This window comes from Schistocerca nitens, chromosome 2 (genome assembly GCF_023898315.1).
Source record: "Schistocerca nitens isolate TAMUIC-IGC-003100 chromosome 2, iqSchNite1.1, whole genome shotgun sequence".
In the NCBI taxonomy this organism is placed as follows: Eukaryota; Metazoa; Arthropoda; class Insecta; order Orthoptera; family Acrididae; genus Schistocerca; species Schistocerca nitens.
The window spans coordinates 837531876-837558855 of NC_064615.1; the positions used below are offsets into that span (position 1 = coordinate 837531876).

General features: G+C 45.8%; 1 protein-coding gene and 1 pseudogene across 1 annotated transcript in view; both read right to left on the minus strand.

Moving 5' to 3' along the window:
• Positions 1–26980, minus strand: part of LOC126235378 (suppressor of lurcher protein 1-like) — a 375544-nt gene that overhangs the window by 28257 nt on the left and 320307 nt on the right. The window contains exons 9-10 of the mRNA XM_049944101.1: positions 21755–21941; positions 5845–6035 (exon numbers count right to left, since the gene is read on the minus strand). Of these exons, the coding sequence (XP_049800058.1) occupies positions 5845–6035; positions 21755–21941 (378 nt within the window). The remainder of the gene's footprint in view (positions 1–5844; positions 6036–21754; positions 21942–26980) is intronic.
• On the minus strand, positions 18082–18199 carry LOC126238357 (5S ribosomal RNA; annotated as a pseudogene).

Below are 26980 nucleotides of genomic sequence, written 5' to 3' on the forward strand. Positions count from 1 at the left end.
CCTTGGAATCATCACGAGTATCTCCAAAGCTATGTGTTTTTCTTGACAAAAACTTAACTAATAAAACCTAGTACTTTGCAGCCGACGGGAATCTCATTTCGCGAATCCAGGTTGACATCAGCGGCTTACGATACATGAAAATCTGTGCCGGACCGGTACTAGAATCCGATATAGCGCTTATCGCGAGCGGTAGCCTTAACCACTTCCGCTATCCGAGCACGCCAGCTCTTGGGATAGTATTATTATAGGAATCACTTCAGATTAAATTAGAAAGTGACACAAACAGAGACGAAGATTTTTACTTAAAATCTGCTTGATATCCTGCTTCCTCCCTGGTCAAATAAAGGACAGAGCTAATGTTACTTGCTCATTCGTTGGTAATCAGTATTCACAATCGATAACTTCTGAAGTTTTACCAGACCATGACATTATAGCACTTGGACTGCCCCATGGCCGAAACAAGTACAGTGGTGAATGGAAAACACATCGCACTGTGAATGATTTCAAGACAGTTGTACATATACTAACAAGTGGTTTAGCGTGTTCTTGTTAAATGTCACGGTAGAAACTCACGATAAGCCTGCAGAAGAGCACTCACTCCCAGGTACAATAATATTGTGCTCAACAGATAGGTAATTTTTGCTGGAGTGGTGGCGCTGTTTGTTTACTGTGTTGGGAGCCTTGTCTTTCTGCATACGCCACATTACGGCTTTGGTCGGTTGAGACTCGCCTACACGAGGGTTTAATGGTACAGAGCTCAATAGTTGCATCTATACCTTGAAAATGAGGGGGTTTTTCATGTCGAAATACAGCCATTGGTCTAAGATGTCACCCGGATGAACATTTTATATGCTGGGACAAACGCAAGTTCCTTACTGGGCTTTAGCGACCAATCCATCGATTACTGGCGTTGTTGAGTATTATACGAGGAGTAGATGATGGGATAGTGCACTGTCGTGCATAAACCATATCTGTTTCTGAAAGAGAAAGATTCTCCAATAGGACATGTAATTTAACTTGCAGAACTAGGTAACGAGTAGGCACCTGTTAATTTGTCTGGTAAGGTGTAAGGCCAATGTGAGAATTCAGCCACAATTCCCTTCCGTACATTAGTATTAAAGTGAACATATATCGCTTCAAGTATTACACCTGAATCTGATCTTCCTACAACTGATTATTTTTTATGAAAATTTAATATCCCGTTTTGTGGCACTCAGGCCTCATTCATGAATATGTGGGCCTACTATAAAAATGGATGAATTTATATTTGTATGTACGTTTGTATGTATGTATGTGTATGTGTGTATGTATGTATGTATGTATGTACGTATGTACGTTATATATCTCCTCCTACACCGCTGGACCGGTTTCAACCAAAGTTGGTACACGTATCACTTACAATCTGGAGAGAATTTCTATGGGTGTAAGAACCACGTACTTGTCAAAGGGGCAGGGGTGGTAGTGAAAAAGTAGTGTAGCACACGACGTGTGAGCTAGCGAACTTTATTAATCCAGGATTTGAGAATGAGAGCAGATTCTGACTTTGCTATAAACTTTATGTATAATGTCAAAACAGTGCGAAACGCATTTTCACTGACAACACCCACATACTGATGAAAGGAAAAGTATTTATCGCTTACTATATATTCCCATTTCATGCAGAAACCTGCCACATCAGGCATAATGCTTTAATTTTACTTCTTTAATACTAACTGTATTCACGACCCAGTTCTCAGACAGTATGCATGTATGCCACTAATCAAACTCCAAAAATTATATCACTGTACGACTCATAGTGCAGGAGATAAACACTGAGATTCGTGAAAAACTGTCGCATCAAGCATGAGTTTTAATTTATTACTACTAAACTCGATTCGGAACACATTTCAAAGACAGCATCCAAATGTAACACAGAATTTACCTGCAAAATTATGTCACTATACGACAAATTGTTCAGGACATATGACGTCCTAGGGATTCAGCTAAGTGAAAATGAAACGGCAGGTCGAAATTCATTAGCGGTACTGATGAAATACGTGTGTAAATATGTGTGAAATACGTTAAATATATGCGAAATATGTGTGACATGTGCTTACTCTGACATATTCATGGGTAAAAAGCTACTCCTAAATCTCTGTATCAAAAAAATTACTCTGAGCACTATGGGACTTAACATCTGTGGTCATCAGTCCCCTAGAACTTAGAACTACTTAAACCTAACCAACCCAAGGACACCACACACATCCATGCCCGAGGCAGGATTCGAACCCGCGACCGCAGCGGTTACGCGGCTCCAGACTGAAGCGCCCAGAACCGCACGGCCACACCGGCCGGCTCTCTGTATCAGTTTCAGTCAAACGTAGTACCCATATTTCTATCTGGAAAGAAATACTGTGGGAATATTAACCAGTAATCTCCTCTTGGGGTGGAGGCGACAATGTAGAGAGAGAAGGGGGCGGGGGGATAAAGAGATGGACAGAGGAAGTGAAGATGAGAAGATGGGAAGAGGGAGGGGTAGGAGAAGATGGTGGACTGAAGTGGGGCGGGGGACGAGGTTGATGAACAGGTGGGAGAGGGGGCAGGAAATAATACAGAAAGAGGAGATGAACAGCGAGAGACGGGCGGATAATATGGACAGAGAGAGCGGGGTAAAGAATGGACAGGGCGGGAGGGGGAAGGAGGCGGGGAGAAGGGGATAAAGGGGAAATAATAATACGTAACTTCCGTTATTCGAATAAAACACACGAGCTTTTGGTGTCTCCGCCATTGTCATCGAAAGTTAAAATCATAGACTAGTGGGGTGGCACGGTGTTGCCTTTATACGGGTCTGGAACGTTCCACAGAGGTCGATGTGACGTATGCGTGGAAGGCGAGTTAGGCATCTCATAGCAGCTCCGGTCCGCCAAGGGGCTATCAGCTGCCCTGTTTGCCTCCACGCGCATGCGTCATTTAGGCCCTCTCAGGAACGTTCGAGACGCTGCTATTGCCCTTATATAAGCGAAACACTGTGTCAGGCCGGGTGGTCAGTGATTTTATCTCCTGATGACGTTGGCGGAGAAAAGTAGCGAAAGCTGTATTGTTTTATCCCAAGTGACACGGCTTGTAAACCGAGAAGATTTACTGAAGCGTCCCACCGCAAAAGACTCCAACTACACGGTCACCAACGTGGCTTACGTCTTCGATAGTTCCAGTTCTACGTATTCTTGTTTGTGGATCACCATCTACTCATTCCAACACACTGTCTTCCACATTCGCCTTGTGGACCATGCGAGGTCTATGTGAAATATTTGTTGACTGCAAGTCGCTATTGAGATCCCCTGCTATACCCGCAGGACTGGACAGATAGTTTAATTTGTGCAAAGGGGCTAAAATGAGTGCACTCGAACATACTACTTTATTCATTTGACAAAAATTGCAAGAGTAAAGAAAACATTAAAAACAGAGCAAGCCAAACATTAATTTTAGAAAGTAAATTCCCGGCTAAATGCGCCATTCAGTCTCACGCTTCAAGGGCAAAACAACTTTAATTTAAAACCGGCTGAAGGCCAATAACTTAAGACTCAAAACAGGAATTTGAATTTTAAAAGGCGGAAGGCCTTATCCTAAAATTTCTTTAAATCAGGCAGAAGGCCCAAACAATCTCACGCCTGAAGGGAAAACAACTTTAATTTAAAATGGGCTAGAAGCCATACATAAACAAACAATAAGGACAAATAAGAAAAGGCAGCACATCAAACGGCGCTCAGAAGTTTCCAAGGGTCGGCCTGGAATTCAAACACTAACGCTCGCTTAGGTGAGACAGGCAGTCGGCCTATCAATTCTCAATCCGACAGAAACCCAACCGACAGACAGTCAGCGGACCAAGCGGCAGGATAACTTCCGCTCAACCAGACCAGCAGACAACAGGGGGTTCAGTGGAACAACGGCGCCCACAACGAGTTACATATTCGGCTGTCAAATTACACGCCGTGCTGCACAGCCACAACACGACGAGGATAATACAGTGCCTGAATTTACGTCGACGGTCAGGGCAGGTAACCGGAATGTTAACGGCCACAAGGCAGAAGATTCCGCTGGTGAACTTCAATTCCAAAATAATCGAGTTAAGTTAAACTCTACAGGGAGGCGGCCAGAATTTCGCCATCTTGAAAACACACGCTGTTTCTCGCGGGAATGTCCCAACAGCCCGCATCGAAATTCAAACGGCACAATGTGAGCAGTTGGGCTGGCTGGTAGATTAAGTAAAGACAAATTTTGTGTCCGGGATCGGTGAACCACGGACCTCGTAGCAATGAGAACAGCCCCTCACACTCCGACAGCGCGTGGACGCCGCCAGCTACCCCCGGCCAGACACGCGCGAACGAGACTTCCTTGCTGCTCCACGCCCACCGACCAACTGCCCGCACACGGCACAGCCGGAAACTATAAGCGTGAGGCCAAAGAAAGTACAAGGGTGCGAAATCGATACACGCTGCTGCCACTCGCGGAGAGAGGGAATAACAGCATAATCGCGATAACCGCGGGAGACTAATCACAGAATAGCAACCAAGGTTTAATGCAAAGCATAACACGAACCAGCTACGAAAAAAAAATGGCTCTGAGCACTATGGGACTTAACATCTATGGTCATCAGTCCCCTAGAACTTAGAACTACTTAAACCTAACTAACCTAAGGACATCACACAACACCCAGCCATCACGAGGCAGAGAAAATCCCTGACCCCGCCGGGAATCGAACCCGGGAACCAGGGAGTGCGAAGCGAGAACGCTACCGCACGACCACGAGATGCGGGCGAACCAGCTACGGCTCAGCTATAATAACGTTCTCCTTATCCTTTTTCTTCGGCACCACAGCCGTTCATGAGCATTGCCCTCCTCAACAGTTTGCCTCCAGACATCTCTGTTGTCTGCGTTTCTCGCTGGAATACCAAAAAAATGGTTCAAATGGCTCTGAGCACTATGGGACTCAACTGCTGTGCTCATCAGTCCCCTAGAACTTAGAACTACTCAAACCTAACTAACCTAAGGAGATCACACACATCCATGCCCGAGGCAGGATTCGAACCTGCGACCGTAGCAGTTGCGCGGTTCCGGACTGCGCGGCTAGAATCGCTAGACCACCGCGGCCGGCTGTTCGGTTGGTCCCGGCGGAGGTTCGAGTCCTCCCTTGGGCATGGGTGTGTGTGTGTTTGTCCTTAGGATAATTTAGATTAAGTAGTGTGTAAGCTTAGGGACTGATGACCTTAGCAGTTAAGTCCCGTAAGATTTCACAGGATAATTTAGATTAAGTAGTGTGTAAGCTTAGGGACTGATGACCTTAGCAGTTAAGTCCCGTAAGATTTCACACACATTTGAACATTTTTGAAGTAACCCTGTAAATACTGTGCATCACAACAACATCATCACCGTAAGAGAACTAGGTACAGAGACAAAGAAAACCAATATGACTGTTTATACAAGTTAATACTAACTGCTCTGGATACATCTAAAACAACTCAAAATCTGAACAAACATTAGTTTCCCGATGTAGATCACTTTTCAATAATGTTTGCAGCAGTAAAACTGCCAACCACTGGAGTCTAGGTAAATGACAAGCATGGACGTAACAGAAGACACGATAAAAAAGCTTTTGTTGTTTCCAAAAAACAATACAAATAGAAAGTATAAAAGAGTGAATGAACAAATAGTAAATCGAGAAAGAAAGAGAGGCAAACAAGCCCATTAGAATCTTCAGGATGTTCCTAACCTTAAAGTATGAAAACAACGTATGTTACAGAATATGCTTTGCATCCAGCACTTGTCATTTGTTGGAGAAAAGACGGGTGGCAGAACGGGTTTACTGACCGCTGACGAAGCTGTAGCGGGCTACGAGGCTGAGGGCAGTGTCGGGCCGCCTGCCGTGGAACTCGATGCGCATGCGCGGTCCGCTGGCCATCAGCTGCTGCTGCTCGCTTCCGGCAGCGCAGCCGCTCCACAGTTGCTCCACCCGGCCGTCCGTCCACACGTACACCGACGCCGTCTCTACAGAGTCACACCTGTTGGAAGGAATCGCAAAGGTTATTTACGTCACGGAAACTACTCGAATGCGGGTCTATAATCTTTTTGCCGTCTCGTTTGCTCCCAGTTACTTCGACTCACCAAGCAGTGTCATAATTTTGTCATAATTATTGTAACTTTGTGATTCACAAAAAATGTTCAAGTGTGTGTGAAATCTTATGGGACTTAACTGCTACGGTCATCAGTCCCTAAGTTTACACACTGCTTACCTAAATTATCCTAAGGACAAACACACACACACACACACACACACACACACACACACACACACACACACACACACACACCCATGCTCGAACCTCCGCCGGGATGTGATTCATAGATCAGATGACTTTACTGAAAGGGGGGTTGGGGGGGAAGGTGTTTCCAGCTGGCACACAACATCCTGTATGCTCAAGCAATGGAACGTTGCGAACACACTCTCAATGAGACAGATATTTATCTACAGTGTGTATCATCGACCTGTTCGTCACTAGTGTTAAAGGTATTAGTGGTGACGGAACTAGGAGCTGCAGAATGTGTGTGTTTGTGTGTGTGTGTGTGTGTGTGTGTGTGTGTGTGTGTGTGTGAGAGAGAGAGAGAGAGAGAGAGAGAGAGAGAGAGAGAGAGAGTCGGCCGATGTGGCCGAGCGGTTCTAGGCGCTTCAGTCTACAACCGCGTGACCGCTACTGTCGCAGGTTCCAATCCTGCCTCGGGCATGGATGTGTGTGATGTCCTTAGGTTAGGTAGGTTTAAGTAGTTCTAAGTTCTAGGGGACTGATGCCCTCAGATGTTAAGTCCCATAGTGCTCAGAGCCATTTGAACCATTTAGAGAGAGAGAGAGAGAGAGAGACAGAGTGAGTGAGAGAGAGAGAGAGAGAGAGAGAGAGAGGGAGAGACTGAGTGTTACTGTTAATGCTCCGTGCCTTGAAACTTCCCTAATATTAAATCGTGCTTAATATTGGGCGAAACATGCACTTCCTCAGAAGCAGCTGACAGTCTAATAAAAACACACTGGATTTTCGATGGCACCATCCACCACCTGATGGAACTTTCGCCACAAACGAAAATCAGCCAACGTTAGATGTACAACGTAAGCTGTACGTAATTTTAAAACTGAACAGCCATCTGGTAGTGATTCTGGCGCTTCGAACTGGTAATGCAGCTACTTGTTTTTAATAAAAGTGTGGTGTCACCGCCAGACACCACACTTGCTATGTGGTAGCCTTTAAATCGGCCGCAGTCCGTTAATATACGTCGGACCCGCGTGTCGCCACTATCAGAGATTGCTGACCGAGCGCCGCCACACGGCAGGTCTAGAGAGACATCCTAGCACTCTCCCCAGTTGTACAGCCGACTTTGCTAGCGATGGTTCACTGACAAATACGCTCTCATTTGCCGAGATGATAGTTAGTATAGCCTTCAGCTACGTCATTTGCTACGACCTAGCAAGGCGCCATGTTCAGTTACTATTGATATTGTAAATAATGTACAGACAAGAGCTACGTTCAACATTAATGGATTAAAGTTAAGTGTTCCACAACATTTTGGCGACGAGGCAACACTGCGTTCTTAACTATACTGCCCTGATTTACTTGTGTAATGGCTTCGCCACCATCTCCAGATGTACTGTCCGAATTTTATCGCTTACAGAATCAGCAGACGCAGGCCTTACTGGATGCCCTTGGACAGCTCGTCCAGGGTCAACGTGCAATGCAAAACCATGCGGCAGCCGCCGCTCCACCGCTAACGCAGCCACAACACGCAGTTGCACCAACTTTTCGACCTTTTGATGCTGCACTCGAAAGCTGGATGGAGTGGTCACGCCAATTTGGATTCCACCTCGCCGCCTACAGAATTCAATGTAACGAGCGGCAGCCAGTTTTGTTGTCCTCCGTCGGGGTGCACACGTACCGTGTGATAGTCAAATTATTTCCCCGATGCGACGTAGCAACTCTGTCCTACGACGAAATTTTGTCTGCATTAGATGCACATTTCAAAGACTCAGTCAATGTAGATGCAAAAAGGTATACCTTCCTTCGTACAAAACGTACGGCCAGTCAGATTAATAGGGAGTGGGTTGCAACCTTGCAAGGCCTTACTAGGGATTGGGCTTTTGTGTGTCAATGTGGACTCCCTTATTCAGATACTATGGTACGTGATGCAATTGCACAGAACGTTTCTGATGTTCGTATAAGGGAACAGATTTTGAAACTAGTCAATCCCTCCCTTCAACAAGTGATGGACATATTGGATCGGCAAGACACACTTGACTTTGCTCAGGAATCATTTGAAACTTCACCAGCCGTGTGTCACGTTAACCGGCCCGCCGGGCGAGCTGCACGGAGTGGTAAACAGCCCTCGTGCCCGCCCACGCAGCTGCCACCAGGCTCTCAGCCACGTGTGCCGCGCAGGCAAGCAAATGCAGTGCTAAAATCAAGCCCGCGGTGTGCTACTAGACATTCGCGCGAGAATTGCCTGTCACGCCAGGCTATTTGCTTTTTATGTAATAAAAAGGGACATGTTCAAAGTGTTTGCCAGAAAAAGCTCAGATCGGACACTCACAACCATTCCAGGCCCTTTGCTTTGCGCCGGAATCGGAATCAAACCAAGAATACTCAGGCTCGTGAAACTTCGCCCATGGAAATTCATGTAGTTCATTCCACTCCGCCCAGTGCCACTCTCTCTAGCAGTGACCGTGTTCGTCCACAAATAGTGTGCATCGACATCGCCGGAAATCCCGTCATGTCGCAAGTGATTTTGTCCCAGTGTCAGTTCACGTTGGCCGGCCGACGTGGCCGTGCGGTTAAAGGCGCTGCAGTCTGGAACCGCAAGACCGCTACGGTCGCAGGTTCGAATCCTGCCTCGGGCATGGATGTTTGTGATGTCCTTAGGTTAGTTAGGTTTAACTAGTTCTAAGTTCTAGGGGACTAATGACCTCAGCAGTTGAGTCCCATAGTGCTCAGAGCCATTTGAACCATTCAGTTCACGTTGCACGAGACAGTTCCTCTTGTCATCAGCAGGACAATAAACTTTTTGTAGACTTGGACATTAATAGCAAAGTGATACCATTCCAGCTCGATACCGGAGCTGCAGTTTCACTGATCAATCAAGACATGTACAAACAGCTGGGCTCACCTCCGTTGCGTGCCGCAAATCTTAAGTTAACTAGTTATTCTGGTCAAGATATCCCTGTGTTAGGACAGTGCAGCCTTCTTGCAACATACAAGGGACAAACAAAACTTGTGTCATTGTACGTCCTTCGTTCTTCTTCTGCAGTGAACTTGTTTGGTTTCGATTTATTTCAGTTGTTTAACTTGTCTATAGTCAATCAGGTCCTATCAGTGAACCAGACTGTGCCTTAAGACAGTGTTTCTCGTGTATGTGAAGAATTTGCAGACATTTTTGCACCGGGCCTCGGTTGCGCTAAGAACTATAAAGCACGTTTGGAACTGCAAGTAAACGCGCAACCGAAATTTTTCAGAGCGCGCAATGTTCCGCACGCATTGTGTGATGAGGTCGCAAAAACATTACACGATTTGGAATCACAAGGTGTGATTGAACGTGTGCAGGCTTCTCTCTGGGCATCACCCTTAGTAATTTTGCCAAAAACCTTCTGCAAAACTGAGACTTTGTGTGGACTTCAAGGCAACAGTGAATCCACAACTGGTGATTGCAACTTTTCCTTTACCCCGCCCGGAAGATCTTTTTGACAAACTGTGCCCGGGTAAATATTTTTCGAAGTTGGACCTAGCAGATGCGTACTTGCAAATACCGGTGGACGAAGAATCCCAGCGCGTTTTGGTGGTTAACACGCATTTTGGTTTGTATCGATTCAAACGACTGCCATTCGGGTGTGCATCCGCCCCTGCATTGTTTCAGCAATATCTGCAAACTGTTTGTGCGTCGGTCCCTATTGCAGCAAACTATCTGGACGATATTGTGATCTCCGGAAAGACGGAAGAAGAACATTTAGCTAATCTCAGAACATTATTTCAGGTCTTGCGACAAAATGGTCTTCGCTTGCGGAAGGACAAATGTGTGTTATTTGCTCGTGACTTGCCCTACCTGGGACACGTACTCAATGCCCAAGGCATACATCCCAGTCCCGAACACCTCCGTGCCATACAAGACTTGCCTTCGCCGCAGAATTTGAAGCAGCTACAGAGTGTGCTGGGAAAAATTAATTATTATAACAAATATGTGCCGCACGCCTCTTCCATTTCAGCTCCGCTTCATCGCTTACGCCGTAAAGGTGTTCCGTTCGTCTGGACGACGGAATGCGAACGCGCCTTTCACCAGTTGAAATCGGCGTTGCTTTCCAATACTTGCCTTACGCCGTTCGAGCCCCAGAAGCCCCTTTTGTTGATGGTGGATGCATCGGATTACGGGATCGGTGCTGTGCTTGCGCACACAGATGGATGGCACGATCGCCCTATTGCCTTTGCGTCCAAATTGCTCTCGTCTGCGCAAAGAAATTATTCCCAGATCGAGAAAGAAGCATTGGCTCTAGTATTTGGTGTTACAAAGTTTCATGATTTCTTGTATGGTTGTCACTTTACCATCATCACAGACCACAAACCTGTGACATCGCTTTTTCATCCGAACAAGCCTGTACCTCCACGTACAGCGCAGAAATTCATTCGCTGGTCTATTTTCCTCTCGCAGTACCGCTACGATATCTTGTATCGGTCCACTGCTAAGCACGGAAACGCCGATGCGTTGTCCCGTTTGCCTGTTGCTGAGGATAGAGCATTCGATTCCTCCGAACTTGCTTGAATGTTCATTGATGCGGAAACCGATGACGTGGTCGAATCGTTTCCGATTGATTTTCGTCGTGTAGCTACAGCCACAGCTCCTGACCCTGTCCTTGCTACCGTTCTGCGTTTTGTTGCTACGCAATGGCCCTTGTCAAAGTCACGGATCGAGGATCCGTTGGTTCGCCGATTTTTTGCTCACCAGGAGAGACTTTTTGTACGACGACTTGCTCGTCAGCACTGTACTTGGTTCGGAATCGATGCTGCAATTACGAATATGTGCTCTTCTTGCATGGCGTGTGCCGAACAACACACAACGCTTACACATCGATTTTGCTGGTCCATTCTGGAATGCTCGATGGTTGGTTGTGGTAGATTCATTGAGTAATTTTCCTTTTGTTGTTCGGATGTCTTCCACGACGTCATCTGCCACCATCCAAGCGTTATCTGCTATCTTTTGCATTGAAGGTCTTCCACAGACTATTGTTTCAGACAATGGCCCACAATTCATGTCCGCAGAATTTCAGTAATTCTGCAAAGCCAATGGTATTCAACATCTGACGTCCGCGCCGTTTTCGCCACAGTCAAACGGTGCCGCTAAACGATTGGTCAGGACTTTCTAGTCACAGATGTTGAAGTTGAAAGAGTCTCATTCTCGGGAGGACGCGTTATTGCTCTTTTTGTCCTCGTATCGCTCTCAGCCCCGAGATGGTCGCTTCACGATCGCCCTCATCACACCTTGATGTCTTTGCTACATCCGCCGCATCAGGTTCCTGTGCAGCGGCAGACACCTGCTTTGCTCCAGGCGCCGTTATCTACTATCGTCAGTATCGAGGTTCACGGCGTTGGCTCGCAGGGCGCATTCTTCGCTGCCTCGGATGCGCTATGTATCTGGTTTTGGGGGCCTCTGGTGAGGTGCGCCGGTATCTCAACCAGCTGCGCCTCTGTCGTCGCACGCGATCTGCCGCTCCCCATCTGCTTTCAGCGACGGTGCCGTCCGGTCAGCGCCCTGGGGACCCATCTACTGGCTTGCCTCAGACCCAGGTGTTACCGACGCTGCCTTCCATTTTGCCTCATGGCGACGCGACGCCGCCACCGCCACCGCCGCCGCCGCCTGTTCTCCCACCGGCGACGCCCGCAGTGGACGCGTCGCTGCAACCGCCGGGCGCCTCCCTGGGTCACGCGCCGCCGATCGCTTCCCGTGAGCAGTTGTCCTACGACATGGACCTCTTGCCCTCTCCAGACCATATGTCGTCTTCGCCCGTCGGGTGCCCCGGCCCGATGGAGGTCGACCCTTCGGCCCCTCCTGTCTCTCTACGGGCGCATACACCGCATGTTGGTGTGCACCCTGGAGCAGGTTTTCAGGTTTTTCCTAGCTCCCCGCGGTCCGAATGGCAGGGTGCGGGTGGCACAGCCTCGCCTGTTGTTAGGCTACCGATCTCGTCGCTTACGTCAACATGGGGTCCTCCACACGCCGGGCGGAAGCCTTATACCACAACCGTACGCCGATTTGCGGGGGAGGAATGTGCTGTCACCGCCAGACACCACACTTGCTAGGTGGTAGCCTTTAAATCGGCCGCGGTCCGTTAGTATACGTCGGACCCGCGTGTCGCCACTATCAGAGATTGCAGACCCAGCGCCGCCACACGGCAGGTCTAGAGAGACTTCCTAGCACTCTCCCCAGTTGTACAGCCGACTTTGCTAGCGATGGTTCACTGACAAAATACGCTCTCATTTGCCGAGACGATAGTTAGCAGCCGGCCGATGTGGCCGAGCGGTGCTAGGCGCTTCAATCTGGAACCGCACGACCGCTACGGTCGCAGGTTCGAATCCTGCCTCGGGCATGGATGTGTGTGATGTCCTTAGGTTAGTTAGGTTTAAGTAGTTCTAAGTTCTAGGAGACTTATGTCCTCAGATGTTGAGTCCCATAGTGCTCAGAGCCATTTTTTTCGATAGTTAGCATAGCCTTCAGCTACGTCATTTGCTATGACCTAGCAAGGCGCCATGTTCAGTTACTATTGATATTGTAAATAATGTACAGACAAGAGCTACGTTCAACATTAATGGATTAAAGTTAAGTATTCCACAACAAAAAGCATTGCTATTCGTCTCTGACTGCTGTTTCTGTTTGATTCTTATACACAGCAGAGTGTGTCTGACTGTGCCTTGACTGTAATCGTAACTTGAGAGCCGTATTAAATACTCCGCACTCCGACACGCTGATTTTGAGAGAAAACACTTTAAAAAATGTTCAAATGTGTGTGAAATCTTACGGGACTTAACTGCTAAGGTCATCAGTCCTAAGGTTACACACTAGTTAACCTAAAGTATCCTAAGGACAAACACACACACCCATGCCCGGGGGAGGACTCGAACCTCTGCCGGGAGAAGACACTTTATCTCGTCATACATTACCTTCATTTGTATATGCTTGGGTACACAGTCAGAACTCTCACGTAACATTTCCCGTTAAGTCCAGAGACTTTGGGTAATAGTCTGTGGGTAACATCAGTAATTCTGCTAAGCACATCACTATAGAAGAGTGAAGAATACGTGTATCACAAAGGCGACAGAGTAAATACATTAAATAAACTGAATTATATGACCCAGAAAATTTTCTTTTGGAATAATGGGTAATTATGTAGATGCGTTTCACGTACATCCACAGTTTACAAATCTCATGTCGTTTCCTAGATTTAATTTAATCGACTAAACCACACTTAAAGTACTTTGGTTCATAGTCGTTCTCTGTGATCATGTACCTGAAATAGCTGGTCAAAAATGGTTCAAATGGCTCTGAGCACTATGGGACTTAACTTCTGAGGTCATCAGTCCCCTAGAACTTAGAACTACTTAAACCTAACGAACCTAAGGACATCACACACATCCATGCCCGAGGCAGGATTCGAACCTGCGACCGTAGCGGTCGCGCGGTTCCAGACTGTAGCGCCTAGAACCGCTCGGTCAACGCGGCCGGCAATAGCTGGTCACATGGTAGTATAATACGGGGGCTGGAACTTTAATAGTGGCAACTATTTATTTACCACTCGTACAAAATAGATATGTTTTTCAAAGTTTTACTGGTCTTCAAAGCATTATGTATAACCTGTTACCAGCCATGTGGAAGTCGTAGGTTGTGTTGACAGTTCGAGTGGCGCGGTCTATTGCCCGACAAATGTGTAGCAGTTCTGAAGCGAATGTCGTGAGGTGTTTCCTTCAGTTTAGAAATCGAGTTGAACTCATGAGAGCTTAAGTTAGGGGAGTGCAGTAGGTGGTATAGCACTTAGCAGCCCCGTCAGCCAAACAAATCAGTAACAGCTTGCACTGTACGTGCTTGAGCATTGTCCTGCAAAATGATGGTCAGGTCCTGCAGAAAGTCTCATCACTTCTGTCTCTAGGCTGGTCGTAGGTTGTGTTCCAATAATGCTACAAATTCTTCGGGCAACAGACAGCGCCGTTCGAACTGTCAACACAGCTGGCACTGCTAAGAGAATCGCACGACTTCCACATCGCTGGCAACGGGTTATACACAATACTAGTGACTACTTTTGACGTCAGTAAAACTTTGAAACAGATATCTACTTTCTACGAGCTGTAGATAAATAGTTGCCACTATTAAAGTTCCAACCCTCGTACGTAGTAGTTTTCGGAACGCGATAAACAGAAAGATCACACCCACTCACCGTTTGGTTGCAGCTCGCTTTGTTTATTTGTGTGGTGTCTTACGATGACTTTTCGGTGGTCTCTGGGCGGTCTGCTCGGTACTCTCCCGCCGCATCATCCTAGTATTAGGTTAACAGGTACTCCTAGCTCTCACGCGTCACACGCCTCAGCCTTGCGGCACTAACCTAACTTTCCCATTCGTTTCGCAGACGTAGTGTTATTCACGGTAAAGTGGTAGTCTCAGACTTTTAAGATTCCTCAGCCTCTGAACCATTTTGTGCGAGCCCTTTCTCGTTACTTTGCAGTATCTTCTTTTTGTATTTCGATTTCAATGAAGGATTTCTCTTTTCTTGACAGTTTTTAACATTTTGTTACTTGGAAATTTTCTGTTATAAGCTTTATTTGTATTTATCAGTTTTACAAGGTTCAGCTCGTTCTACAGGACCGTATAACAATCAAACGTCCTCTCGTAGCACTTCTGAGGGGATACATAGCTCGGACAGTCCGCAAATACATCCCGGACACTTCATGACGCAAGCAATCTATATCCCATTATTGGAGTACCGAAGACAAAAGGGTCTGCAATACTCACGTTATTATGAAAAGAGCGACATTTGTCACAGCACTACGCTTACCAGACACAGTATATCATCTGGTCTGATGTTTGAGGATGAGCAGCTAAGCCTCAGTCAAAGACATATTCACGTTAACAGTTTTTTGAGAACCTGTTTCAGCCGGCTCACCGTTCCCATCGAGAGTGCTCTGTGGCCGACTTTAAAGTCATAAATATTCATTTCTTGTAAAATGAAACTGTCGTAAACATCATTTACTCCTGAAAAGTTTGTACCTGGCCGTCGGTTGCTGTCTGAGACTAATTAAGACCATTCCTCATTGATTAGTTCGACTGGCTGGGTCGACGATTGAGTCCATGCGGGGTCATATAGTCGCGACGATATCAGTCAGCTGTTTCTTATGAGAAACTGCTCATATTAATCGAAATAGTGTTAGCCCCCGGTAGTCGAGTGGTCAGTGCGGCAGAATGTCAATCCTAAGGGACCGGGTTCGATTCCCGGCTGGATCTGAGATTTTATCACTCAGGGACTGGGTGTGTGTTGACCTAATTATCATCATTTCATCCCCATCGACGCGCAAGTCATCGAAATGGCGTCAAATCGAAAGACTTGCACCCCGCGAACGGTCTACCCGACGGGAGGCCCTAGTCAAACGACACTGTACATTATCGAAACAGTAATCACTGAGTTTTGTTATATCGGCATTAATACGTGGCTGAGCCCTCATGCCCACGCAACAAAAACCACCAAAGCAACCGGCCGTCAGAGTCTACACCGTGCAAAGAACATTTCTGTCGAGCTGAAGACGCCCAGTTATTGCTTGTTCTGAAAATAAGTTTTTGTCCGGAACTGTCACACAAATCTGAAAACCAAATTACAGGTTTCGACCGTCATCGGCCATCCTCATATGATAAGACAGATGCCGTGGTTCATCGCTCCCAATGTGGAAACCACGTTGTCATTGTGGTTGACAACCAAAAGAGTGGAAACGATTGAACGTGACTGCATGCACCCACATCCCGTGACCTACAGCTTCTTGCAACACGATGAAGCAGCTGTCCATACAGCCGGCCGAACCTTGGAGCACATTTGCATAATTTTCACGCCTGATCTAGTTGCTAGCAGAGGTCAGTCTTGTCGCGCCCCCAGCTGGCCGCAGAGGCCATCTGATCTGTCAGTGTGCGATTACTTTGTGTGGGGAACCCTCAAGTCTAAGGTGTACCGCAACAACCCTCATAGTCTTCATCAACTACAGCATAACATTTCGGATGAGACTGCAGCAATTCAAGCAGTCCAGCTTCGATCCGCCCTCAGCAGCTTGCTGACCAGGGCCCAAAAGAGCCATCAGGTGAATGGTGGTCATTTTCAACATCTAGTTTCCCCTGCTGTGTTCCTTTGTAGACTAGAACTCTGTTCCGCGGGCCAGTTTTGTTGGACCCACCCCGTATAATTTCAATTTGAAACTGATGTGATTGTGCCAAACAATAAATTATATTCTGAGGCTAGATTGTATGAATGTTTAAATACTTTGGATCCAAGAGTGTGAGTTTGATCCTTCATCCGGAATTGGAAAGATACGTTTTGACTTTCCATCGATTCCAGAGCTTGAGATTGACTAAGGGTAGGGAGACATGGCCTGTTCAAATGGTTCAAGTGGCTCTAAGCACTATGGGACTTAACATCTGAGATCATCAGGGCCCTAGACTTAGAACTACTTAAGCCTAACATAAGGGCATAATACACATCCATGGACGAGGCAAGATTCGAGCCAGCGACCGTAGCAGCAGTGCGGTTCCGGACTGAAGCTCCTAGAACCGCTCGGCCACAGCGGCCACACATAGCCTGTTGGCTCATTGTCAGATGGTTATGGAGAGAAATTTTTTGAGCACAGAAATCCTGCTAAAATTTGCCTTCATTCTTAACGAGTTCCAAAGAACACGCAGGCATGAGAAAAATGCACAGAATTTCTTTTGGCGTGGAAGATATAAGAGAAACGCTTGCGCCAAGGTTTGCTGCACGTGAATAGTTTACTAATCTCCTGAAAAGTGGATTACTGCGGTGACACGGCGTCAGCGGTGCGTGGACTCCAGAGTAAACATATTGTCGGAATGCCTCATGGAATCACTATTGTTTCGTAGTTATCAGCCGTTGTAGCTACGATTTACTTGAATAGCCTTTCAAGCTGTGGCCATTCGTTGATAGAGACTGTAACACTACACATCTTCTCCCTTACTGTGCCTGAGCAGTCGATTTCGACAAGTGTTTGCCATTTTTCGGTGGTTCGCTGCAGAGAGTCTCCTTCATTCGGATCTATCCATGTTGCAAACCGATTAGTCTCCGCAGGCACAGGAATGGAAAACATTGTGTCCCTGGTAGAGTGACTTCTGTTCGTGGCCTGCGACTGGCATCATACTTCCCTTCTTGGCCGAGTTTGAATGTAACGGCCTCCATCTCACTTCCCATTCCAAGAAGGCATCATTGTGCAAATTCGTCCCTGCACGTAACCGAAGGCAATGCGTCACAAAATGTGTGTCATACCGATCCTATGTTACGTCACCCACTCAGGTTATTTTAAACCTTGGCTCAGTCCCGCAGTAAAATAAGTTTTTTTTATAGTACACCTAATTGTTTCTATGATGATGAGACATTTCATAGTAGTTTGTATGACATTGCGCGCAAACACTTTAAGAGCAAAGGAATACAAAGTACGTGCTTTCTCATAACTACCTGCCTACTGAAAGTTCCTTTCATAAGTTCAAGAAGTACTTACAGAAGTTTTAACAATTGGAACGTGATCAAAAGAACTTGGCAGCAAGTTGAGAGGAGAGATTTTGGCTGAATTCTATCTCTTAGCACTCCGTCTTCAGGCCACGAGTGGCCTACCGGGACCATCCGACCGCCGTGTCACCCTCAGTGGAGGATGCGAATAGGAGGGGCGTGGGGTCAGCACACCGCTCTCCCGGTCGTTATGATGGTATTCTTCACCGAAGCCGCTACTATTCGGTCGAATAGCTCCTCAATGGGCATCACGAGGCTGAGTGCACCCCGAAAAAAGGCAACAGCGCATGGCGGCCTGGATGGTCACCCATCCAAGTGCTGACCACGCCCGACAGCGCTTAACTTCGGTGATCTCACGGGAACCGGTGTATCCACTGCGGCAAGGCCGTTGCCCTCTATCTCTTAGAAAGTATGTTAAAAGGTAAATTAACAGAAGTAGCAATAGATAGACTCCATACTTATTAAAGTTTACCATGAGGAGACACAAAGGGGTTTCGAAATGTGTGGTACAAACCTTTTCCTCAAATCTCTACGGATGAAAGCCCAGGTCGTCTAATGTGTTGTGTGGCGATGTCAGAAACAATAAACAGTACTGCAAGATATCAAGCCAGTACATAGAAATTTAGTGGATGCCAGAATGTATGAATATTTACATGGGTGTGCACAAAAACTCAATGGATATTTCAGTGTATTTCAAATCTGTATACTGTGGTAAAGGAACTTGGTCCTAGTGTCCTTGATGCAGTTATGTGTTAAAATGAATGGTCCCAGGCAGGAAAACTTGTTTTGTAAAATTGACAACATTTTCCTTCTGAACTGCTTTTAGAAGTATTTATTGATAGTCGCTGTCATGGTCTATTAGACCGCAGTGATAGCGTTGTCTTAAAAGGTACGATAATCCACTGAAGAAATTTGCAATAAGATGAGAATGTAACTCCAAGACTTCGAAGGAACACTTGAGCTACAAATTCATGACATCCAGAAAGATATGGTCCCAGTATGCCAATATCGATTATTTTTGAGAGGTGCTTATGGGGCCTGAAGATGGAATAATGAATTGCGGAAACTGGTAGTAAAGAGAAAAAATGGTTCAAATGGCTCTGAGCACTATGGGACTCAACTGCTGTGGTCATCAGTCCCCTAGAACTTAGAACTACTTAAACCTAATTAACCTAAGGACATCACAAACATCCATACCCGAGGCAGGATTCGAACTTGCGACCGTAGCAGTCGCACGGTTCCGGACTGCGCGCCTAGAACCAGTAAAGAGAAAATATCATCTCAATTGCACTGCTGTTTGGCGAATTTCATTGTTAAATATTCCACTAGCTGCTGTCCCGTGTCCACAATGTATCAACAGAGACCCAGAAGACATTTTGGACTTCAGTTTAACTTCATACACATTACACCATCGACAGGTAATAACTGATTATAGCTGCTATTCTCTGTGACAGGTGGAACGGCCAGCCGAGTAGATCAGGGTCGTCTGTGTTAAGTGCTCTTAGCAGGTCTGCTAGTATATACAAAGGCAGATGTTGACATACTATGGAGGACACAGAGATGCCTCGTACCCATGTGAGGCAGCGTTGTGAGCTTCCGCTTGAGCTGCTGGCCGAAACGTACAATACCCACATTTGTCGGTCACGTGACAGTGGCCCCCTGTTGACGGCATGTGAGCTTGAGGGTAAGCATACTGGTCATCAAGATTCTGGTCGACCACGTGTGACCACACCAACGAAAGACCGCCGTATCAAGCTTGTCTAGTTACTTCACATCTGCGTATATCATCCTAGAACGACTCCCTGCAACATTCTGTTCCATCCCACGCCATTTGTCAGAGCTTAACAGCACCTGTACTATGAAATTATCGTCTCGTGAGTGGGTTGCTGTTTACAGCAAAACATGAACGGCTGCCTTAAGTGGTGTCGTGACGGGGAGCGTGGACTATTGATGAATGGCGTCGAGTTGTGTTCAACAACGAATCGCAGTTTTGCAGTTCTCCGGATGACAGTCGTCAACGAGTATGGTGCCGGCCTGGACAGAGGTCCCAGTTTTCCGTTGTCTTGGTGTTGGGAACCGTGGCATACGACTTTGGATCACGGCTGGTTGTGACTGAGGGAACTCTGGCTGCACCATGGTACATTATAAACATTCTGTATCCTCATTTGTTTTCTCTCACTTGACAATTTCGTGCAGGCAGTTTTCAACAGGACAATCTTCTTCCACACACTATAAGTGTCTCTATGAGCTGTGTATTTGATATTTAGGCACTCCCATGGCCAGCAAGATCCTAAGATCTGTCCCTGATAGTACATGTCTAGCACCGGCTCGGACATCAAGTGTACCTAGGACCAGAAACAATAATTTTGAGTCAGCTTGCCTGAAGCGAAGGGTGCACTCAGCCTCGTGATGGCAATTGAGGAGCTACTGGACCGAATAGTAGCGGCTCCGGTCAAAGAAATCCATCATAACGACCGGGAGAGCGATGTGCTGACCACACGCCCCTCCTATCCGCAACCGCAACTGAGGATGACACGGCGGTCGGATGGTCCCGATGGGCCACTTGGGGCCTGAAGATGGAGTGCATCGCCTGAAGCGAGGATACAATGCTTTGAAAATAAGCTTCGCAATCCAATCAGTGCGTACATCCAAGTCATACACACTAGTAAGCTCATACCGCCTAGTTTCTTGGTGCTGCAGTAGCTGATATGTCACGTATACTCTCATCTGGAGAAGTTTCATTTTGTTTCTTCCTTCCCTTCTGTATGTTTCTCTCTTTTGTCAGTGTGTATGATTGGTAGAAAGAGGAGTCTTCACTAATAATGTGATGGAAAGAGATGTAATGTTAAACCGCGTGGTTCCAGAGGCCTTTTCAAGACTGGAACATCAATGACGTACATATGCAGACTGAAGCGACGGCTGAAATCTGTACCATGACCACGATTTAAGTCCGCGCCTCTGCTCACTAGCCAGATGTGGTGACCACTACGTCACCTTGGCACAGTGGGTTTGCACAAGTGCACGGACTATCCTGGCACACCTCACACCTCAACACAAATTCCCAGTCACACGTAAGCTCAGCTGGAACTCCAGCCTAGGCTCGAACAGCAAAGCAGAGGCTATCCAACTGTATTGGAATAGCACCTCAGCATCAAACGAAACGGGCCTAGGTGCTTTAATCAAATCAAAATAAATGGTTCCAGAGACCTTTTCAAATCTCGAACATCTCGTGTGTATGCAGACTCAAATGACACACGAAAATTTATACCAAGGGCGGGCTCAACAACCAAGTCTCCAGCTCAGGTGCTACTGCAATACAGTTGGAGAGCCTCTGCATTGTTGTTCGAGTTCAGGGAGAATAGCAAGTGGGCTGAGGTCTGTATGGGAATTTGCATTCAGAATGTAGTTGTACAGTTATACAAAGCCACTGTGACAGGATGACGTAGTGGTTGACGCACCTGTCCCGTGAGCGGGAGACTGAGGTTCAAATTTTCGTTTGTCGATTCAGTGTACAGATATACGACAGAGATAATGTTGGTGGAGAATTTTAATGGGAGTTAGTCTTCAGCTAAATATGATTCTCTAAATGCAGCTTCTAAGAGAAATTGCTATGGGAAGCCTGTGAACCTTCGTGTCTGCGTGATTTTGTTAAAACAACGCCAACGTATATAAGAGCAATAGCGTAGTTGTATTATTTTCAGGGTTCCTATTCAAGTAAATCCTGTTGTAAGCTTCTTGTCGTGCTCATCAGAAGTTTCTTCATTAAAGAGCTAGAACTATTACAACTATTGCCTAGTGAAGATAACGTTTATCATGATTATGATCTGTGGAACACGCAACTAACAGTGTTTCACGAGATTTCACCATCACTTTATGTCGCCCCCCCCCCCCTTTAATGACGTTTTCACGTCAAGTCTTATGAGGAGAGTGCGACCGCCGCGGACTCACCGTGCGCTCTCCGCCGGCGACTGCAGGCCGCTGAGCTGCAGCCGCACCCGCTGCCTGCCGCGCGCCTCGAAGTCGAAGCGGCAGCGCGCGTGCGCAGCGCGGCCCGCCGGCGCCCCCACCGTGCCGCTCCTGGCGCCGTCGCTGCTGATCGTCGCACCGCACTGCGCCGTCACTGGCTCAGCAGCGTCTGTGAGACACGCGGCGCGTTCAGTATCAGCGGCACTAGAAATGTTCTAACAACGATAAATGATACACCGGGTGATCATTAAGTCAGTATAAATTTGAAAACTGAATAAATCACGGAATAATGTAGATAGAGAGATACAAATTGACACTCATGCTTGGAATGACATGGGGTTTTATTAGAACAAAAAAAAAATACAAAAGTTCAAAAGTGTCAGACAGATGGCGATTCATATGATCAGAATAGCAATAAATAGCATAAAAAATTAAGACAAAGCAAAGATGATGAGCACTGTAAAGCATGTCCGGAGTTATGGTGAGGCATTGGCGTCGGATGTTGTCTTTCAGAATCCCTAGAGATGTCGGTCGATCACGATACACTTGCGACTTCAGGTAACCCCAAGGCCAATAATCGCACGGACTGAGGTCTGGGGACCTAGGAGGCAAGCGTGACGAAAGTGGCGGCTGAGCACACGATCATCACCAAACAACGGGCGCAAGAGATCTTTCACGCGTCTAGCAATATGGGGTGGAGCGCCATCCTGCATAAACATCGTCCGTTCCAACAGGTGTTTATCAGCCAGGCTGGGGATGATGCGATTCTGTAACATATCGGCGTACCTCTCACCCGTGACGGTAGCAGTTACAAAACCAGAATCACGCATTTCCTCGAAGAAAAAAAGCCCGATAACGGAAGATGTGGTAAACCCAACCCCTTACCGTGACTTTCTCGTCGTGCAATGGAGTTTCCACGACAGTTCTAGGATTTGCGGTAGCCCAAATTCTGCAGTTGTGGGCGTTGACAGACCCTCGGAGCGTGAAATGAGCTTCGTCGGTCCTCAACAGGTTACTCGACCAATCGTCATCTTCCGCCATCTTTTGAAACGCCCACACCGCAAATGCCCTCCGCTTCACTAAATCATGATGCCGATGGATTTTGTACGGAAAGCATCGGAGGGTACGCCTAAGTGCCAAGCAAACAGTAGTGTATGAAATGCCGGTGCGACGTGTGATTGCACGAGCGCTGACTTCCCTGTTCATAGACGAACCCACTACAGTCTCCATTTCTTCCTGAACTGTCTCAGCAGCATTACGGCTTGTGCTCTGTTGGCCACTACGGGGTCTATCGTCTAAACAACCCGTGGCTTCGAACTTCGAAATCATTCTCGCCACAGCTGCATTTGTCAACGGACCTTTACCCGTTCGAATCCCCTTCCTATGGCGATATGATCGTAACGCTGAAATAGCACATTCCCCATTCTGATAATACAGCTTCACTAAAAGCGCCTTTTCAGGTAACGTCAACATGCTGCGACTGCTGGCGCAGCTGATTCTCTCTCTCTCTCATTACAGCTCCTTTTATACAAGATTGTCATGCGCAGTCACTGACATTTTGCTGTCCAGCGCCATCTGTCGGAAATTTTGTGAACTTTGTATTTTTTTTGTTCTAATAAAACTCCATGTCATTCTAAGCATGTGTGTCAATTTTTACCTCTCTATCTACATTATTCCGTGGTTTATTAAGTTTTCAAATTTATACTGACTTTTTGATCACCCGGCATGTGCACGAATAATTCTTGACTTTAACATGTAGAGTGGAGAAATCTACGTCTTAATAAGGACAGATGATGTTAAAAGACAATGAATCGAAAAAATAATTCAAATAACGTTAGTTCTGGAATGCACCGCTGTTGAGTTGCGGCCACAAAACGAAAACCAATCTGTCCGCGCCCAAATATATGAGTTTAAAATAACGTACAAAGTGTCGCAGTTACCAATTAAATCAGCTGAAGATAATGGTTTCTGCTGAAGGAGTAAAGCTAGGCGAACTTTACAGGTGTTTGAAAATACCCGTCACAAACTTCTACGATTTACAGAGGGGAGACAGTACCTAATATTTTAAATAGGAACCTATTTCCGGAATCGGACCGTTTCCGTTCTACGACGGCTTAAATTCAGATGTTTAACTCCTCCACTTGTGCTTGAGCTATTTAATTAGGCGTAATGCAGTACAGTTATTAGGTAACAATCTGAAATGAAACCTAACGAAACATCCATTTATCACTTTAGTACATTTATTTATATTGAAATTTAAACATTACTAGTTTACATTATTCCCAAACAAGGAAGAACCCATCAGCCTTCCGAAACGCCTTCACAAAAGAAGACGAAGTAAATATTCCAGAATTCGAATCGAGAACAGCTGCCAGCATGAGTAACGTAGAAGTAAATATTCTCGGAGTAGTGAAGCAACTCATAACATTTAATAAAAGCAAGTTTTCTAGTCCAGACTGTATACCAATTAGGTTGCTTTCGGAGTATGCTGATGCATTAGCTACATACTTAACAATAATATACAACCGTTCGGGCGACTAAAGATCCATACGCAAAGACTGCAAAGTTGCACAGGTCACACCAATATTCAAGAAAGGTAGTAGGAATAATCCACAAAATTACACGCCCATATCGTTAACGTCGATATGCAGCAGGATTTTAGAACATATATTATGTTCGAACATTGAATTACCTCGAAGGAAACGGTCTATTGACACACAGCCAACATGGGTTTAAAGAACATCGTTCGTGTGAAACACAACTACCTCATGAAGTGGTATTGACAAGGGATTTCAGATCGATTCCGCATTCCTGGATTTCCGGAAGGCTTTTGACACTGTACCACACAAGCGGCTCGTAGTAAAATTGCGTGCTTATGGAATATCGTCTCAGTCATGTGACTGGATTTGTGATTCCTGTCAGAGAGGTCACAGTTCGTAGTAATTGACGAAAGTCATCGAGTTCCCCAAGGTAGTGTTATAGGCCCTTTGCTGTTCCTTATCTATATAAAAGGCCTTTTGCTGTTCCTTATCTATATAAAAGGCCTTTTGCTGTTCCTTATCTATATAAACGATTTGGGAAACAATTTGAGCAGCCGTCTTCGGTTGTTTGCAGATGATGCTGTCGTTTATCGACTAATAAAGTCATCAGAGGATTTAAAACAAAGTGCAAAACGATTTAGAAAAGCTATCGGAATGGTGCGAAAAGTGGCATTTGACCCTAAATAACGAAAAGTGTGAGGTCATCCACGTGAGTACTAAAAGGAACTCAAACTTCGGTTACATGATAAATCAGTCTAATCTAAAAGCTGTAAATTCAAATAAATACCTAGGGATTACAATTACGAACAACTTAAATTGGAAAGAACACATAGAAAATGTTGTGGGGAAGGCCAACCAAAGGCTGTACATCGAAAACGTTCAAAGAAAGGCAGCACGTTTTGTATTATCACGAAATATGGGAGAGATTGTCACAGAAATGATACGGGATTTGGGCTGGAAATCATTAAAAGAAAGGCGTTTTTCGTTGCGACGTAATCTTCTCACGAAATTCCAATCACCAACTTTCTCCTCCGAATGCGAAAATATTTTGTTGACACCGACCTATATAGGGCGAACGATCACCACGATAAAATAAGGGGAATCAGAGCTCGTACGGAAAGATATAGGTGTTCATTCTTTCCGCGCGCTATAGGAGGTGGGAATAATAGAGGATTGTGAAGGTGGTTCGATGAACCCTCTGCCATGCGCTTAAATGTGTTTTGCAGAGTATCCATGTAGATGTAGATGCTGTGCGTACACAACATAATATTTAAGAATTAATGCAAACCAACATGCTTAAGTGATAATGAATGTTTTGTTACATATCCTTTGTAATAGTGACCTAATAATTGTATTTCGTCAAGCCTAATTCAATTTCTCAAGCAGAAGTGGATTAGTTCAACATCTGAGTTGAAACCGTCGTAGAAAGAAAACGATAGGTTTCCGGACACGGGTTTCTGCTCGAAATATTATACACTCCCCTTTGCAACTCCTAGTAGTTTGTGAAGGAAATTTTCGAACACCTTGTATAGAGGATGATTCCGTGATCGTGTTACAAACTTGTCTTTAGAGATGGAAAGCTGTATAATTCTGAGGTAGGATTTCCTGTACCGGGAACGAACGAGTTGACAGTTATAAGAGAAAATCGTTGTGACAACTCTTACAGTGAAACACAGCTACTATTACCGTTGTTGCTAGTACTGTAGGGTAGGCACCTTTCAGAGGTGGCGGCATGAATCAAAACAAGAAGAAAATGTCTACTGAACCTGGGCTCCAAAATGCTTATCTGAGGAGCTATGAGCACTTTTTTTATCTTCGCTAGTCTGAAACAAATCTCAATTGGACAAGTTCCACAGCTCTCGAGGCATAAATTTTAGAACCCATTTTCACAGGACATTTTTCTTTTTTTTGGTTCGTTCTACCACATATGAAAGATGCCTACCATTCAGTCTCAGCAACAACAGTACCAGTACTTGTGTCCCACTGTCAAAGGTACCAGAACGGTTTTCGCTTATAACCTTCGACTCATCCGTTTCCAGTACAGGGACCCTTACCACAAATTGATACCTTCTCTATCATCCTAGACTGTTTGTATCACCATCACGAAATCACCTTTTGTATAAAAAAATTCCAGACGCCGGGGCTGTAGATCAGTACGTGCAACAGTGGTGGATGCACTGCTAACCACACTCAAATGCATTTGCGTAGTTGGCCAGTCAGTGGGTATTATTTCATGCTTGTAGCTTCACAACGATTCATTTACGGCTAGTAGAGAAATTAGATCCTGGCATTATTATCAGTTTGATTTTCTCCTCCTCAACTGTAGTGCAAGTACAGGCCACCTAGCCAGTTAAACACTGTGCAAAATTCTTAGATTTTTATGCAGAAGATCTAACTTTATAACATGACCCAATGATTTATTTGGCTTTACTGTACGTGGAACGGCATTGTCGGATGAAGAAGAAGTTACAGGGACCAACTGAAACTAACAAAACAGCCTTTGAGTGGGAGGTTGCTAGTTCAGTCTCTAGTAAGACTCAGTTGAAAGTGTTAACAACTATGACAGGAAAAATATTACCTGCTAATAAGTCACAATGTGCATTAAGAAGGCTACAGAAAATGAGTGTCCGGGAGGTGCATAGATCATCTTTCTATAGGACGTATGTAT